Source organism: Chelonia mydas, chromosome 13, assembly GCF_015237465.2.
Source record: "Chelonia mydas isolate rCheMyd1 chromosome 13, rCheMyd1.pri.v2, whole genome shotgun sequence".
Taxonomy (NCBI): Eukaryota; Metazoa; Chordata; order Testudines; family Cheloniidae; genus Chelonia; species Chelonia mydas.
Genome location: NC_051253.2, coordinates 31,149,919 through 31,167,107, shown reverse-complemented (window position 1 = coordinate 31,167,107; position 17,189 = coordinate 31,149,919). Strand labels below are relative to the sequence as shown.

Genomic DNA, 17,189 nt, shown 5'->3' with positions numbered 1-17,189 from the left:
ACAGTGAGCACTGGCCTGCATCAACTGTTCTTAAAAGTGTGGGCATCAGGCCAAGTGCCAGCAAAATGGAAAGATGGCATCATAGCATCCCTGTACAAGGGTACAGGATCTTGCACCAAATGTGGCAACTACCGGCCAATCTCATTGCTACAGTCCCCGTAAGGGTCTTCACTCACGTCCTGCTTGGTAGGATGCAGCCACTCCTTGACAGACATTGTCATCCACAACAATCAAGTTTCACTGCTGGGCAGTTGATAATGGATGCTGTTCTTAGCTTCCAGCTTCTGACTGCACCAAGCATTTAACTGTCCGCTCCATGTGCCATATAGCGACATCAAGCCTGCTTTTGATTTGGTCGACAGGTGAGAGCTTTGGCTTGCACTAAAAAGAGCTGGCATCCCAGATGTTCTGCTAAATCTGGCACGCAATTTTCACACCAGTCCCATTGCAAGCGTGCGCATTGGTTCACTGCCCTCAACACAACCTCACATGTGACAGGAATGTATTGTTGCCCTGGCACCATTAGGTCAAGCTATCAACTGGATATTAGGACATGCAGCTCCACATGTCAGAAAAGGTTGGTCAAGAAACGTTCACCAGCTAAGACTATGCCGACGATGCTGTCACGCACTGTGGAGAGTATTGACAAGTTCGCCTACATAGGCTGCAAACAGAATTAAAGTGTTCACAGCAAACTGGACATCCTCCAACAAATAGGTCTTACCGCTCCTGCATGAAGTCCATGTCTCACCTGTGGACGCAAAAAATGTCTCTGCACGGAGAGACAGTTCAGGATCTATCAAAGCTGGGTCCTGCCTGTACTGCTATATGGGTCAGAAACCTGAACCCTCCTAGAAGCAGACTTGGAGCGGCTTGATACATTCCATATGTGTCATCCTCACCAAATCCTGAGCATAAAGTGGTTTGACTTTGTATGAAATGCCATAATCTTGCAGAGCTCTGGCCCTCCTCAAATCGCTCACTACATTCAAAAGCGGTTTTGTATGCTCTTTGGCCAGGTCACCAGGATGGACAAAAACATCCCAGCACACCATGCTTTCAAACTCTCCTCGAATGGACACGCAGCCTGCTTTGGCACCAAGGCCCTATTGGGTCAGAGATTCCCCTCAGGTTCTGAGAGCTCTGACACTTCATATTCCAGAGCAGGCACCTCTCCAAGAAATGGAGGACCCATTCCCCACTGACAGCGCTGAGGAAAAGGTCACATAAGACCAATCTAGACCACTCCAGATTTCAGGGTGACTCTTCCACCTCCCCCAGGAAAAGTGTGGACCAGCATGGAGTCCACACAGATTGGCGCAGGTGCCTCTAACCCTTCCCTGGTACCAAGTAGGGAGGTTAGAAACTCTGTACCATGACTCCGGTTCCAGCCTCTGGGTGTCCATTGAGACCAGTACCAATGAGGGAGATGCCAGTACTGTTTCCACATCAGCAGCTTATCAGGCAGCTACAGACCACCCCTGCCTTTCAGTCCTGACCTCTCCTTTGGTCCAGGACTTTGCCAGGGCTGCATCATCTACAGCAATGGCTCTCAATCTTTCCAGACTACTGTACCCCTTTCAGGAGTCTGATTTATCTTGCTTACCCCAGGTTTCACCTCACTTAAAAATTACTTGCTTACAAAATCAGACATAGAAATACAGAAGTGTCACAGCACACTATCACTGAAAAATTGCTTACTTTCTTATTTTGTCTGTATGAAATCTTAGTTTATACTGACTTTGCTAGTGCTTTTTATGTAGCTTATTGTAAAAATAAGAAAATATCTAGATGAGTTGATGTATCCCCTGGAAGACGTCTGTGTACCCCAGAGGCACGCATACCCCTGGTTGAGAATCACTGATCTATAGTCCCATCGACTGACTGAGCTCCTGAGCCCTTGCGTCTGTCGGCAGCACACCCCAATCTTCCCCTTTCACAAGCTGTGGAGGCAGGGCCAGTACCGGGGTCAGTATGGGGGACCTAGGTACCGGGACCCGTTGACACTGCAAAGGCTTCCGTGGCAACTTTCACTGGCCTCAGCATCAGTACCGTCAGGCACTCCAGTACTGCTACTCACTTTGGCACCGACACAGCTTCCGGCACCAGCATGCTCAGTACCAATGGTACTGCTTCCACCAGCAATGCCACTTCCTGCCTCCTTCTGGCAATGGAGGAGTCAGAACGGTGACTCACTCCCTGTGGTCTCGCTCCGCCCTTATCTCTCGGATCCCAAGACTCCTCTGCGTCTGAGTCCGGGTCATCATCCTCCTGCTGTCCATCACATGACCAGCATCAGGGGCCGTTGACAGCCCGTTACAGGTATTAGAATTGGCGCATGTCTTGTGGTCAAGATGGAGGCCACTGACCTAGCACCTACTGGCCACCAATGCCTTATCCATGTCAGTGGCCTCCATGGATTCCCTGGGATGCTCCTCAGTCCTGCAGGCCTGGCACCAGCAGTCCTCCTCCCTGCAGAGCCTCCAGAGTCGTCCCGTCCAGGTCCATCAGCCTGGAACAGGATCCGGCTCTGGCCCACTTAAAGATCTCATCTTCATCTCCAGACAATGCTGTATTCTCTGGCTCTTCCTTCCCTTCGGCACCGGAGAATTTTAAGGCCTACCAAGATCTTTTGTGTAGTGTAGCTGCTTCCCTTGGAATCCAAGCAGAATTCTTGAAAGATACCAACCAGAAATGACTGGCTATCCTGCAGCCATCCGCCCCAGGGAGAGTCACCCTTCCTATCAGTGATGCACTCCTTGAACCAGATAAGGCCCTGTGGAGCGCACCAACTTCAATACCGCCTGGAGAAGTACTATTTCATTCCCACACAGGGATTTGAGGGGTTTTACTCCCATCTGGCCCCAAATTCCCTAGTCAGAACTGCAATGAATAACAGAGCCCAGCAGGGCAGGATCAAGTCCACCTCCAAGGACAGGGACTTTAAACAATTGGATCTCCTGGACAGAAGATTTACACCTCCTCTTCCTTACAGTTGCGAATTGCTAACCAGCAAGTCTCACTGTCTCAGCACTATTTCATCGCTTGCCCAGCTGTGTCAAAGTTCGCAGTCCAGCTGCCCAAGGCCTCCCAAGAGGAACTTCAGGCATTTGTCACTGAGGGCTGCTTGGTGGCTAAGACATCCTTGCAGTCCGTGCTACATGTCGCGGACACCTTGGCCACTGTGAGGGCAGCTTCCTGGCTACACAATTCACGCATTGCCCCCGATGTCCAGCAAGCCATCGAGGATTAGCCCTTCGATAGCCAAATGCTATTTTCGGACAAGACCAATGAGATGCTGCACTCCTTCTGGGACTCCAGGGCTACCCTCTGGTCCTTGGGGTGTGCATGCTGGCGGTGCAGATGTGCTACTGTGGAATTCAATAGCAACAGTAGTATTATCCACAGTGCACGTTTGCTCAGTCTTTCCCTCATCCGAGGCAATGAGACGACTCAAGAAAGAGGGATAGAGCCCACAGGAGAAAGCAGTCAGGTTCAGGGTTCAGACAGTTCACGCACACTCCCCTGGCACCCTCCAAGCGTCCATTTTGACTCCTTGGTCCAGAGCACTGTTCCAGTCATTGCTCTTCCCAGTACTGCGGCGGTGGGCAACCTCTGGCCTGCGGGCAGCCCATCAGGGTAAGCTGATTGCGAGCCACGAGACTCGGCTTCTTCCCCACAAGGCCCTGCCCGTCATTTGCTCCTCTATGCCCCCTCCTGCTGCTTGCTCCTCTCCACCCCCTCCCCTTGTGCGAGCAGCGGGGAGGCCTCAGGAGGAAGAGGCCAAGCAGGGGCAGGGCCTCAGGACAGAGCAGGCAGGGGGCGGGGCCATGGTCCAGGCACTGGGGCCTACAAAAGGTTAATCTGGCCCTGGCTCCTTCTTCCTCCTTTCCCCCCTCAGTGGACAGGCTGGCCCGCTTTCCCATTGCTTGGGGCTCCATCACCACCAAGAGCTGGGTCCTAAGCACGAGCAGATTGGGATCTGCCATCCAGTTCCTCTTCACACCTCCTCCCACCCTCCCTCCCCATCCCTCTGGGGACCCCTCTCACAAGATACTGCTCCTCAAGCAGGTCTGCTCTCTAGTGGCTTTGGGAGCAGTGAAGGAGATTCTGTTGCAACACCGCAGTCACAGCTCCTACTCCCGGTACCCAAATCCAAGGGAGGGGTGAGACCTACCTACCTTTGTGGCCTCAACAAATACATCAGGTACATGAGGTTCCAAATGGTCACACTATCGACTGCCCTCCCCACATTATCTCAGAACAAGTGGTTTGGGCTCTGGACCGTCAGGACACCTGGTTTCATGTGGTGATTTTGCTGAGCCACAGAGAGTTCCTTCAATTTGTCATGGCAGAGCGCCACTTTCAGTGCACAGTGCTCCCATCTGGCCTCTCTTCTGCCTCCTAGGTTTTTACCAAATGCATGGTTGTTGCTACGGCATAGGTCAGGAAGGAGGGAATTCACATCTTCCCATATCTGGATGACTGGTTACTGAAGGGCAGAGCCACAAAGGAAGTTCTCACTCACGTCAGCACCACGCTGTGCTTGCTTGGCCATCTGGGTCTCATGTTAAACACCGGAAAGTCGACCTTGGCTCCCATTCAGAACATTGAGTTCTTTGGGCCCCTGTTAGGTTCCACGATATCGAGAGCATTTCTGCTGACCGACCATTTTCAGACCATTCACCAGCTTTGCCTCAGTCTGTAGTCTCAGCCTGCCACGATAGTCTGGACATGTCTGAGGCTCTTGGGCTGCATGTCCACTTGCACGCAGGTGGTCCAGTTTGCAAGGTTGCGCTTTTGCTCCCTTCAGATATGGCTCAGGATGGTCTCATTCCATATCAATGAGCTGGAGCTTCGGGCCATCTACAAAGTATGCTGCGCTTTTCAGGACCATATCAGAGACTCAGTGGTTCACATATCCACTGACAATACCACTGCAATGTACTATGTGAACAAACAAGGGGAGCATACTCCAGGTCGCTCTGCCTAGAGGTGATCAGGCTGTGGCTGTTCTCCTTTGAGGAAAACCTCACTCCCATAGCTGTTCACTTGCCCGGGGCTCAGAATCATCTCCCAGACCATCTCAGCAGGTATTTTTCCCTGAGTCATAACAATCTAGGTTGCTATACAGCAAGCGCAAGAAGAGATTTCCCATCTTTATGCAGAAGGCCTTTCCCAAGTTTGGAGTGACTGTTTAGCACTGGCTGAGGGGACCTGCCAATCAGGATCGAATGAAAAATTAAATGAGCTAATCTCCAGACACGTGAGGTTAACGTAAAGTTCCACAGCAGGCAAAGGAAGCGTAGCCTGTAACTTCAGCGGGAGAGATCTTGCTCCTCTGCAGCACTGCGTGTTGTGGAGTGGTGTTCCACAATTAGGTTTCCAATCTAAGTGCTATTTTACTCTGCAACCACAATTGACCCAAAAAGTCACATCAGCCTCCAAATTGTTACATTAGCCCTGGGACTGGGGTAGAATCTCCCTGCTAAGCTAGAAGTGAATTGGACAAGCGGTTCATGGATAATGGCTCCATAAAAACCCCGTGTTAAATGCAGTTCCAGCCGTGTAACTTCTTTATTTGACCATTTGTAACAAAAAAAGCCGGAAGAAGGAGAGAGATCTCTGGGTCCCCTCCCTCAGATCCAGGGCCAACCCCAAAACATAGCTAACGAATGCAAAATTACGAACTGTGTTATCGTTTTCCACTGTGGTGAGCTTAGTCCAGGATGCCCAAGGGCTGCTGGGAACCTGAGCTTCCATGTAGTATGGAGGCTCAGTGGGGGCCATCACCACACTCCTGAGCCTGAGGCTTGCTGGGGGCTCAGCCCAGCCTGGAGCCATAGAAGCCAACGCCGATCCCCATCAGCCTTAGCAGGCTACTTAGTCCCCCCGGGAACCATTCTGGATGTTTCCAATGTGCCGACACATCTGGCAGGCAGATCTGCTTCAAAGAACTTCTCAGTGTCTGTCTCTGCTGCTGCCTCATCATCCTATATTTGCTCCCACACTCCAACACATGCGTGATACCTCCCAGCTTCTCCCCAGCCACTTCTCTGATTAGGCTGCCCACATTCCAGCCTCCCAGTCGCAAATGAATACCTTTGCTACCACTGAGCCACGCCCCTGGCAGAGCTTCCAGCTCGAAACTGACACATTAATAAATCCTCTCTGTGTTTGCTTTGTAATGGCTCGTGTTTCTAATTCACCGTCCATCTAGTTCCTTTGAGGCCCCCTGGCTCCCAGGACACACGGTCTGTCTCAGAGAGACCCAGAATGAAAATGAACAGAATTCCCACGTTTCTACTTCTTTCAATCAAAATCATTTTCTATTACAATTTTGTCCCCGTTTCTATTTTTAAAAACAAACAGCCAGTCCTCAGCTGGCATAAACTGGTGTTGACTTACATCAGCTGAGGGGCTGGCCTCTGGCCTTGGTTCACAGTGACGTCCCCATCTCCATGCAGCTCTGCCTCTCTCTCCTTAACTCAGATCCCAGTCCTCTGACCTGCTTGGCCAGGCTGTCTAGTAAGACCTCATAGCCCTGCGCTATGGTTCAGCTTTAAGCAAATTCAAGGATTTATACACACGCGGGCCTATTTAGTATCAACTAACATGATAAATTGTCAATGTGAAAACTAATGAGCCACAAAAAAGCCACATGTCAGCAAGAGCAACAGGAAGCACCTGGGATGACCTCGGTTCAGATCATAAAGGACAGCACGGCAGAGTAGCCTCTAGCAACGTCTCATTACAACTGTTATTTGGTGCATATTCACACAGAAAAATGTCCTAGTCAATAGGCTTGGAAAAAGACCCCACGAGGTCATATCAAGCCCAGCATTCTGCAGGACTTCTCAGTACCTCATTCCCAATAATGTCTTGTCTAAACTGTTCTTGATCTCTGACAGGATGAGGTCTTAACCAAGTTACACAGAGTTGCTGGATATTTTCTGATAGGAGGAAATCAGAGCACGGGAGAGCAGGACAAACTTTAACAAGTCAGACATTTGCTGGCTGTGCACCTAGGACCCTTCTGGTGTCCTGGTGCTCTCTCCTTTGGTGCTTTCTAACATCTAACCAATACTACGGTAACCACATGCCTTACCCCAGTGATGCTGTGGTTCTTGTCAACGAGGGCCTCTCTGAGGGTCAGGCGTCCAGATGTCACTAGGTGCTGAAGGCTGATGACTAAGGTACCAAGCAGTCTACAACAAAACAACAGTCAGAGGGGGAACATTCCATTATGGTTTCAGTCTCAGCTAGTTACCAGAGCTAAGGAGGTAACTCATCGTACAGTCTCCACCCTGGCAACTCACATCGTGGTTGTATCTATAATATTACCAGAGTATTTCCTGGAGGTCTGTTAGTATATAGGCCTGTTTGTTAGCCTGAGATAGAATTTTGGGTTTGACTTTTGATACTCTTATATCCTATACTGATGTATGTGAACAAAGACACTGTGTGTTACATCTTCCCACAAATAGATGGGGGGGAAAGAAATAAGAGATAGGGTAAAGACATTTCAGGGATGTTGTGATTATCTCAGAACCAAACATTACAAAACCAGGAACTGTAGCTGTTAAGGCCAGATGGGACCGCCATGATCTAGTCTGACCTCCGGCACAGCATAGGCCTGAGAACTTCCCCCAGAGGTTCCTGCAGCAGCCCAATGCCTTGTGGTTGAGCTAGAGCAGAATTTTTTTTAAAAACCTCCAATCTGAAGGTGACAGAGAATCCATCACGTACTTGGTCAGCTGTTCCAGTGGCTAATTACCCTTGCTGGTGAACTCTTGTGCCTTATTTTTAGCCTGAATTTATCTAGCTTCAGCTTCCAGCCACTGGATCTTGTAATGCCTTTTTCTTCTAGATTAAAGAGCTCCCTGATACCAGAAATATTCTCTCTTTGCAGGTACTTAGAGATCATGATCACACCATCTCTTAATCTTCTCTAAATAGATTGAACTTCCTAAGTCTCTCACTGTAAGGCAGATTTTCCAGGCCTCAGGTTATTCTTGTAGCTTTTTTCTGAGCCCTTTCCAATGTGTCAACATTATTTTTGAACAGCAGAACTATGCGCAGTATCCAGTAATGGGCTCACCAAAAATGTTGTATATAGAGGTCACTACCACCTCCCTAATCCTACTCAATATTCTTTAGTTACAACATCTCACTGGGAACTTATGTTCTGTTAATTATCCACTATGATCCCTAAGTCCTTTTCAGAAACACTGCTTTCCAGATAGTCCCACATCCTCTAAGCATGACCTATGTTCTTTGCTCCTAGATGTATGATCTTATATTTGGCTGTATTATAAACTGCATGTTGTTTGGGTTACCAAGCAACCCAGATCAGTCTAGATAACTGATCTGCCCCCATCATTACATACCACTCTGCCAGTATCTGTGTCATCTGCCAACTTTACCAGCAATGATTTTATATTTTCTTCCTGATCATAAAGATATTCAAGAGCATTGGGCCAAGAACAAGAGCCCTCTAGAAACCCCTCCGTTAGATGATGATTCCCTATTTACAATTGCATTTTAAGATCTATCAGTTAGCCAATTATCAACCCATCCAATATGTGCTACATTGATTTTGTACCATGTTAAGTTTTTAATCAGACCGTTGTGCGGTGCTAAGCCCAGCGCCTTACAGAAGTCGAGGTATATGACATCACCAGGGTGCCTCTCTCAACCAAATCTGCAATCTCATAAAAAAAATCAAGTTTGTTTGACAAGACCTATGTTCCCTAAAACATACACATGCTCACTGGCGTTATGTTCTGATCCTTTCAGTCTTTCCCGACTGCATCCCATATCAGGTTTTGCGTGATTTTTTCTGGGATTAATGTCAGGTGAACCAGCCTCTATTTACTCAGGTCATCCAGTTTACAAGAACCTACCTGTTACTGAAAACTTTACTGCAGTTGTAAACTTTAACCAGCAGCATCTCTTCCATAATGAGCTTCCCATAATGTGGCCAGCGAAAGAGCTAAAAACAAACACAAACATACGGTGAATTTTCAGAGCTTCTGCAGCACCTCACAGACACAGGGGATCACCACTAATTCTCAATTTGTCCCCATTTCCTAGGGCCTAGGTTATTTTCCTCCTAACGCTCCCACTCTAGTGAGAGATTCTGTAATAAACCCCTGGATGAGTGAGAATATACACCCCATTGGCTTCACGGCCGCAGAGTCTTCTTTGGGGTAGAGCCTTTCAGTAGTGGGCACCTGAGGTGCTCCAGGGACTCGAGCTCTTTGCCTGGTCTAGCCAAGCCCTAGGACAGGAAGACCCCATGTGTTCCAAGTGAGAGCTGGGACACCCACTGCCTTCCCCTCCTCGCCCTTCCACTGGGCGTGAGGCCCTGTCAAAGAACAGCTAGTGAGGGGGTGCGGGGCTACAAAATAAAATTGCTAAAATATAAATTGCAAAATAAGCCCAACTCCATCCCGCAGTCAAGAGCAGAAAAGGAGAGGTGAGCCAATTGGAGGATGAGCCAGGGCACCTGGCCCCCAGCACTGCCCCAGGGCCTTGCAGCGCTAGGCATGGGCCGGGGGACAGAGGAGGGAGACTGACTATTCTGGGCAGGGGACATTCTCCCTGTTTAGGTCTCAAGTCTCCTGTTCCCATGGTTTTGCGGGAGGTCTAGTTGGAGGACTCAGGGAAGTGAACTGGGACTTCTTTAGCCTTATTGGAAAGGGCTGGGTGCTGAGTGTTTAACAGAGCTTTCCTTCACACTGTTTATTCAGGCACTTGAATTAAACAGGCAATAAAAAAACAAATTCAGTTCAAAGTGTTTCAAATATTAGGCCTAAAGCTCCCTCTCTCTCCACCACTTAGCTGTGCTTACCTAGGGGCTCTGATTTCATAAGCCTCCCAGCTCTCCAGTCAGCCCTGGAGTCTACCAGGGAAAACTGGGGTGAGATCTGAATTCCCAATGTAAAAACAAGCAGAATCCCTCCTCTGGCTGAAAACCCCGCCTTTACAACCTATAAAACAGGGTGTGCACCCATTTCCCCACCTCCCCTTGTCAGCCACCCTCACCCTGAACTTGCCCCAGGTCCCAGCAGTGACACTTCTGGGACTCAGCCCCGGGCAGGGCTTTCTGGCCGCTCCTGTCTATATTTAGCATTACTCCCTTCCGCATTTTCAGTTTCTTGATAACAAACACTGGAGAGGCGGGAGGGAAGTAATGTTAAGTACAAACAGGAGCAGCCAGAAAGCCCTGCCAAGGGACTCCAGCTGTGCTGAGAACATGGCCCAGCCACCCGGGGTCGCTAAGTGCCACCGCAGAGCACTGTGCTGGGCATGAGAGGGCAACCCACACAGAGAGAGGGCAGGGCAGGCTGTTCCCCAGCCTGGGCCCGGCTGCCCTGTGCACCCTACTTCCCTCTGTGGGCCCCCAGGGCAACGTGCAGCTTCCAAAGCAGCAGGTTTCCCGCCACGCTCTGACGCTCTGGGGCCAGCTGGACTCCCCAGCCCAGAAAGGAGGCTGCGTTGCACCATTCCCCACACCTGACAGCCAGATTCGGGGCGCTCTCGCCTGGGAGCCTCAGCCTCCCGCAGAACCAGGGCAATGGGGAGTCGCTTTCACCACGAACCGGCCAACTCATGCACTCAGCGAGGCTGCTCCTGCCACAGACTGAAAAGGATTGCTGGGCCCATCCCTACTAGAGGAGTGTGGGCAGAGCCGGCGCCCCGCCTCCAGGCGCCCCTCACAGCACAGAGACCTGGGTGAGGAGGGGCTGGAGCACCGTGCAGGCAGGGCCAGAGCTGCCTCTGGGATCCCAGCTCTCCGGGCACTGGGCAGGTGGGTGTGAAACAGCCCCCAAGAGAGGGAGAACCTGACCCTAAGGAGCCGGGCAGCTGTGCAGCCTGTAACATCCATGGATCACACCTGCCGTTTCCATGGTGTGACTGAAGAGAGAGCCTCTCCTACCCGTGCCCCCCTCAACTCCTCCTCTCAGCCACCCCTCGCTCCCCACCCCCTCCACCGGCCACCCCTCGCTCCCCGTCCCCTCCCCTCCCCCGACACACCTCACTCCCTGTCCCCTCCCTTCCCTCCCTCCCCGTCCCCTCCCCTCCCCTGACACCCCTCGCTCCCCATCCCCTCCCCTCCCTCGCTCCCCATCCCTTCCCCTCTGCCGGACACCCCTCGCTCCCCATCCCTTCCCCTCCACTTGACACCCCTCGCTCCCCATCTCCTCCCCCACAGCCATCCCTCACAATTAACCCGCCCCGCAGCCCAAGCTCCAGGAGCCCAAGCCACCCAACAGGGTCAGCTGCAGCTGTCTTATTGCAGTGTAGACAGAACCTACAAGGCCTCACTACCTATGAGAATCTGGCCCTTGGGTACTAGAAAGCCTGCGCTTATCAAAGTCAGTGGGTGCTTCCCTCCGCGCCTTCCTCCAAGAGTCACCATGTCAGCGTTAATGACCGTGCTGCGAAGCTGCAGGGGGAAGGACGCGTTCCTTCACACCCCTCCAACGGCCCAATGAGACCCAGCGCACTGCAATGAGACAGCAAGGGGAGACACTGTCCCCCTTGCTTCAGCTTGCAAGTAGCACTGGTCTCTAGGGGTGCGTCTGCACCGCAGCAGGGAGCGAGCCTCCCAGCCCAGGGACACGGCAGCCGGGCTAGCAGGGCTGGTTATTTCTCTATTTATAGCTTGTAAATGACTTGGGATCTTTCCTCTGGAAACGCCATTGTTCTAGAGCAGCGGCTGCATTGCTGCTGGGGTTGAGGAGCTGCACCTCTTTGCCAAGCCCATGACATTCTTTTGTGTTTGGTAATTTTCTTTTACAAAAATCCATTGAATGATAACTGACACCCTCCCACCCCCGCAACCCCATCTCCACCCTGCTCCAGGACTCCACGGGCCTGAGGTTGCAGTGCAGGGCTTAAGGACTGCCTGGAGCTGAACCCTTCTCAGCCATTTGCTTCATTTCAGAGCCCCAGGACAGCAGGACTGAGTCAGGCTCCTTATGGATCCAGCTCATCTGGTCACCGCAGGGCGAGCCTGGGCAGGGCTTCACCAAGGATATGAAGAGATGGCTCAGCCTAGCCCCACACACTGAAGACACTTGCTGTCCCATGCTCCCTTACCTCTCCGAAGACAGCTTCCTGGCCACAGCGAACCTTCTTCGTCTTCTGAATAAACCCTGGGGAAACAACACACGCAGAATGTTAAGACAATGGTCAGATGCAGAGTTTCCTCCTCCTGGTTCTGGGCCCCAACTGCCAGGAAATACAAAATCTGCCAGTTGGGAGGCCAGAACACTTAGCTATGCCAAAGCTATGCCTAATTCATTAAGGGCCCAGTGCTGGAGTGCTCAGCACATCTCAGGACTGGGTCTCATGTTCATTTCAGCTTTCCCAGGCTGCAGCATGTGGGTACTGGCTAGTGTGTGGGGACCCAGGGACTCCTGCTGGAGCTGAAGCTCCCCTCCTCCATCTTCCAGCAGAGGGAACCATGGCAGATTCGATATTGGGGGTGTTTCCCTGCCATCTCCTCCCTTCAGCACTAAGCTGATCCTGATCACTCCCACCTGGTCCCTGGGCCCCCCGCAGCCCATATTAAGTGAGCTTCCCCAATGGGGCTACTATGCAGGAAAGCCCATAGATGAGTCACAGGAGCCATTGGCTCCCATGGTGCAACAGGGCGTCCATTATGATTAAAAGATTTCCACAGCTCTGGGGTGCTGTGCAGTGCAGGGCTAGCCACTGTGCTCAGACACTGCAGCGCCCGAGCCTACAGAACTGCCGCAGAGAGAGAGGGAGAACGCTGGGATCGGCACAAGACGGGCTGCAGAGAACAGGCCATGAGGCCCAGGCAGGGCTTCAATTCACGTGGAGCTGTCTGGAGCGAAGCTACAGTAAATATTTGCAAATCCACAGGGCAGAAGCCCCAAGCTCCAGCACCCCCGTAGGCCAGACGCCCTGAGCCCCAGGGCTCCAGGAAATACTCTATGAGAATTTAAGCACTGGGCATAGGACTTGTCTGCACTACAAAATTAAGTCAACATAAGTTAAGTCGGTATACAGCCACCACAGTAATTACAGTGGTACTTCATGTCCATGCTATACTCCTTCTGTCCCATCCTCACCAGGAGCTTTCATCGACTGAAGTGGGGCATTGTGGGGCACTGACAGCTGGAGCCCTGGGGCTGACAGCCTCAGCTGTAGGCACAGGGCTCACATCTGCCCTCCCCACGCCCCCACCCCCCGCTGTCAGGCAGGTGCCAGGTTCAAGGCTGGCCTCCCTCCCTCAGCCCTGAGCTGTGAGCCCCCTTGGGCTCAATTTCACAGCAGGGAGCCTACCAGCCGTGAAATTGACATTTTTGTCAGTTTCATAGCTGCTATTATTTCACATCTGGGCTCTGGCTCCAGCTGCCAGCCTGTAGGGGGCTCACAGCTGGAGCCCCCAGCCCACCCCAGGGCTGTCTGCCAACAGCCAGTGTAAGTAATGCAGTGTCTATACGGACACTGTGTCGCCCTAACCACATCAACCTAAGCACTGCGCCTCTCACCATAGGTCAGTGTAGCGGGGGTCTTAGGTCGGCAGAGGCAGCATTGAGGTGTGGACACTGACGTAAGCAGCCTTATGTCAGCCTAACTCTGCATAGGGCAGACCAAGCCACAGGCCTTCCCAGAGGGATATGGCCTGCTGGAAGGGGGAAGGAAAGGGGGCTGCGGCCGGGAGATGAGACCTGCTGGGAGGGGGGGCAAGGCTGTAAAGGGATGAGACCTGCTGGGGTAAGGGGGCAGGCTGCTGTCAGGGACACGCCCTGCCAGGGAAGTGGATACGGGCTGTTGCAGGAGACGGGGTGCTGGCTCATCTCCTCTGTGGCTGAACCACTGCCGGGGACTGTACAGCTCCAAAGCCAGTTGGGAGAAAACAGCACAATCTGCAGATACGCTCACCCCAAGCCCAGCAGCACCAAAACCAACGCTGAGTCCAAGGTGCTGGCACGGAAGAGAAAAGAAGCAAGATCCCTGCCCAGAGCCCTAGCCATGGTGCAAAGGGCCTCTCACCAAACCCCAGGCTGCTGACGCTCAGCGGCAGGTGGGATTGAGACCCAGAGGGCTGAGGAGACGAGACTGGGCAGCTGAGCTAGAGGAGAGCCTGGGAGCAGGAGGGTTTCTCCACGAGAGGAGGGGGGAACCAGGCAGCGCAGAACCCTGGGCAGGGGCAGAAGATAGAAACTGGTCTGTCCCCATGATAGACCTCTGCACATTGGCTCCCAACCCCACAGCACACTGGCTCCCGGGGGCCTCCCCCCTACGGACTAACATCCCCTCCTGCACACTGGCACCCCCCGACCCCCGCACCCAGATCCCCCCCTGACTCCCAACCCCCACCCCCATGTGCCAGAACACAGACCCAACCGGCTACCAACCCCCCCACCACCACCACCACCACCGGCACTCAGACCCCCCCAGCTACCAACCCCCCACCTGCACACCGGCACCCAGACCCCATCTCTACCAACCCCCCCACACACACCACCCACCCCCTCTCCACTGGCACCCAGACACCCCACTGGCTACCAACACGTGCCCTAGCACCTTGTCTCCCCCCCGACTACCAACCCCCCCCCCGCGCCCCGGCACCCAGACACCCCCCGACTACCACCCCCCCCCGCGCCCCGGCACCCCCGACTACCAACCCCCCTGCGCCCCGGCGCCCAGACACCCCCGGACTACCAACCCCCCGCGCCCCGGCACCCAGACGCCCAGACACCGGCTCCGCTTGCGCCCCGCGCGGGGTTTGTCCGCCCGACCCCCGCGCCGCACCTCGGAAGCTGAGCTGCACCTGCCGCTCCCCGGCCCCCGGCAGCTGCGTGACCCGCTTCACACTGACACTCAGCGCCATGCTGCTGCCGCCGGCCCCGGACCGGCCCCGGCCCCGGCCCGCTCCTGTGCTGCGCTGCGCTCCGCCCGGCCGGTCCCGGCCCGGTCCCTCGCTGACTCACCGCGGGACGCGCCCAGCAGGTTGGGCCGCCTGCTCCCCTCCCGGAAAGTACACATGGCACTGCCCTGCCTGCCCCTCGCCCGCCCCCTCCTGCCCCAGCGCCCTGCGCTCAGCCCTGCCTGCCCCTCACCCGCCCCCTCCTGCCCCAGCGCCCTGCGCTCAGCCCCGCTGCCCCAGCGCCCGCCCCCTCCTGCCCCAGCGCCCTGCGCTCAGCCCCGCTGCCCCTCGCCCGCCCCCTCCTGCCCCAGCACCCTGCGCTCAGCCCTGCCTGCCCCTCGCCCGCCCCCTCCTGCCCCAGCGCCCTGCGCTCAGCCCCGCTGCCCCAGCGCCCGCCCCCTCCTGCCCCAGCGCCCTGCGCTCAGCCCCGCTGCCCCTCGCCCGCCCCCTCCTGCCCCAGCGCCCTGCGCTCAGCCCTGCCTGCCCCTCGCCCGCCCCCTCCTGCCCCAGCACCCTGCGCTCAGCCCTGCCTGCCCCTCGCCCGCCCCCTCCTGCCCCAGCGCCCTGCGCTCAGCCCCGCTGCCCCTCGCCCGCCCCCTCCTGCCCCAGCGCCCTGCGCTCAGCCCTGCCTGCCCCTCGCCCGCCCCCTCCTGCCCCAGCGCCCTGCGCTCAGCCCCGCTGCCCCTCGCCCGCCCCCTCCTGCCCCAGCGCCCTGCGCTCAGCCCCGCTGCCCCTCGCCCGCCCCCTCCTGCCCCAGCGCCCTGCGCTCAGCCCCGCTGCCCCTCGCCCGCCCCCTCCTGCCCCAGCGCCCTGCGCTCAGCCCTGCCTGCCCCTCGCCCGCCCCCTCCTGCCCCAGCGCCCTGCGCTCAGCCCCGCTGCCCCAGCGCCCGCCCCCTCCTGCCCCAGCGCCCTGCGCTCAGCCCCGCTGCCCCTCGCCCGCCCCCTCCTGCCCCAGCGCCCTGCGCTCAGCCCCGCTGCCCCTCGCCCGCCCCCTCCTGCCCCAGCGCCCTGCGCTCAGCCCCGCTGCCCCTCGCCCGCCCCCTCCTGCCCCAGCACCCTGCGCTCAGCCCTGCCTGCCCCTCGCCCGCCCCCTCCTGCCCCAGCGCCCTGCGCTCAGCCCCGCTGCCCCAGCGCCCGCCCCCTCCTGCCCCAGCGCCCTGCGCTCAGCCCCGCTGCCCCTCGCCCGCCCCCTCCTGCCCCAGCGCCCTGCGCTCAGCCCTGCCTGCCCCTCGCCCGCCCCCTCCTGCCCCAGCGCCCTGCGCTCAGCCCCGCTGCCCCTCGCCCGCCCCCTCCTGCCCCAGCGCCCTGCGCTCAGCCCTGCCTGCCCCTCGCCCGCCCCCTCCTGCCCCAGCGCCCTGCGCTCAGCCCTGCCTGCCCCTCGCCCGCCCCCTCCTGCCCCAGCGCCCTGCGCTCAGCCCCGCTGCCCCTCGCCCGCCCCCTCCTGCCCCAGCGCCCTGCGCTCAGCCCCGCTGCCCCTCGCCCGCCCCCTCCTGCCCCCGCGCCCTGCGCTCAGCCCCGCTGCCCCTCGCCCGCCCCCTCCTGCCCCAGCGCCCTGCGCTCAGCCCCGCTGCCCCTCGCCCGCCCCCTCCTGCCCCAGCGGCCCGCGCTCAGCCCAGCTGCCCCTCGCCCGCCCCCTCCTGCCCCAGCGCCCTGCGCTCAGCCCCGCTGCCCCTCGCCCGCCCCCTCCTGCCCCAGCGCCCTGCGCTCAGCCCCGCTGCCCCTCGCCCGCCCCCTCCTGCCCCAGCGCCCTGCGCTCAGCCCCGCTGCCCCTCGCCCGCCCCCTCCTGCCCCAGCGGCCCGCGCTCAGCCCAGCTGCCCCTCGCCCGCCCCCTCCTGCCCCAGCGCCCTGCGCTCAGCCCCGCTGCCCCTCGCCCGCCCCCTCCTGCCCCAGCGGCCCGCGCTCAGCCCCGCTGCCCCTCGCCCGCGGCCTCCTGCCCCAGCGGCCCGCGCTCAGCCCAGCTGCCCGCGCTCAGCCCAGCTGCCCCTCGCCCGCGGCCTCCTGCCCCAGCGCCCTGCGCTCAGCCCCGCTGCCCCTCGCCCGCGGCCTCCTGCCCCAGCGGCCTGAGCTCAGCCCAGCTGCCCCTCGCCTCCTTATCTGGGACCAGAAGCGGAGGGAGCAGAGCTAGGAAGCGATGCAGGGAGGGTAGCTCAGGGGTCTATTGACCCTCCTAGGACCCTAGGTTGAGCCCGGTAGAGTGGGCATGCTGGGGCTCCCCTATCACTACCCCCTTGACTGAGTGGATGTTAATCGCTAGGCCACCCAGCGCACTGA

The 17,189-nt window shown here is 56.6% G+C and overlaps 1 protein-coding gene across 1 annotated transcript in view; it reads right to left on the bottom strand.

Annotated features, from left to right (window-relative positions):
• LOC102930838 (fer-1-like protein 4) overlaps nucleotides 1-14,965 on the bottom strand; it is a 108,713-nt gene extending 93,748 nt beyond the window's left edge. Inside the window, exons 1-4 of the mRNA XM_037877122.2 lie at nucleotides 14,803-14,965; nucleotides 12,112-12,167; nucleotides 8,907-8,995; nucleotides 7,109-7,208 (exon numbers count right to left, since the gene is read on the bottom strand). Of these exons, the coding sequence (XP_037733050.1) occupies nucleotides 7,109-7,208; nucleotides 8,907-8,995; nucleotides 12,112-12,167; nucleotides 14,803-14,881 (324 nt within the window). The 5' untranslated portion in view covers nucleotides 14,882-14,965. The remainder of the gene's footprint in view (nucleotides 1-7,108; nucleotides 7,209-8,906; nucleotides 8,996-12,111; nucleotides 12,168-14,802) is intronic.
• Nucleotides 14,966-17,189: the final 2,224 nt, after the last annotated feature.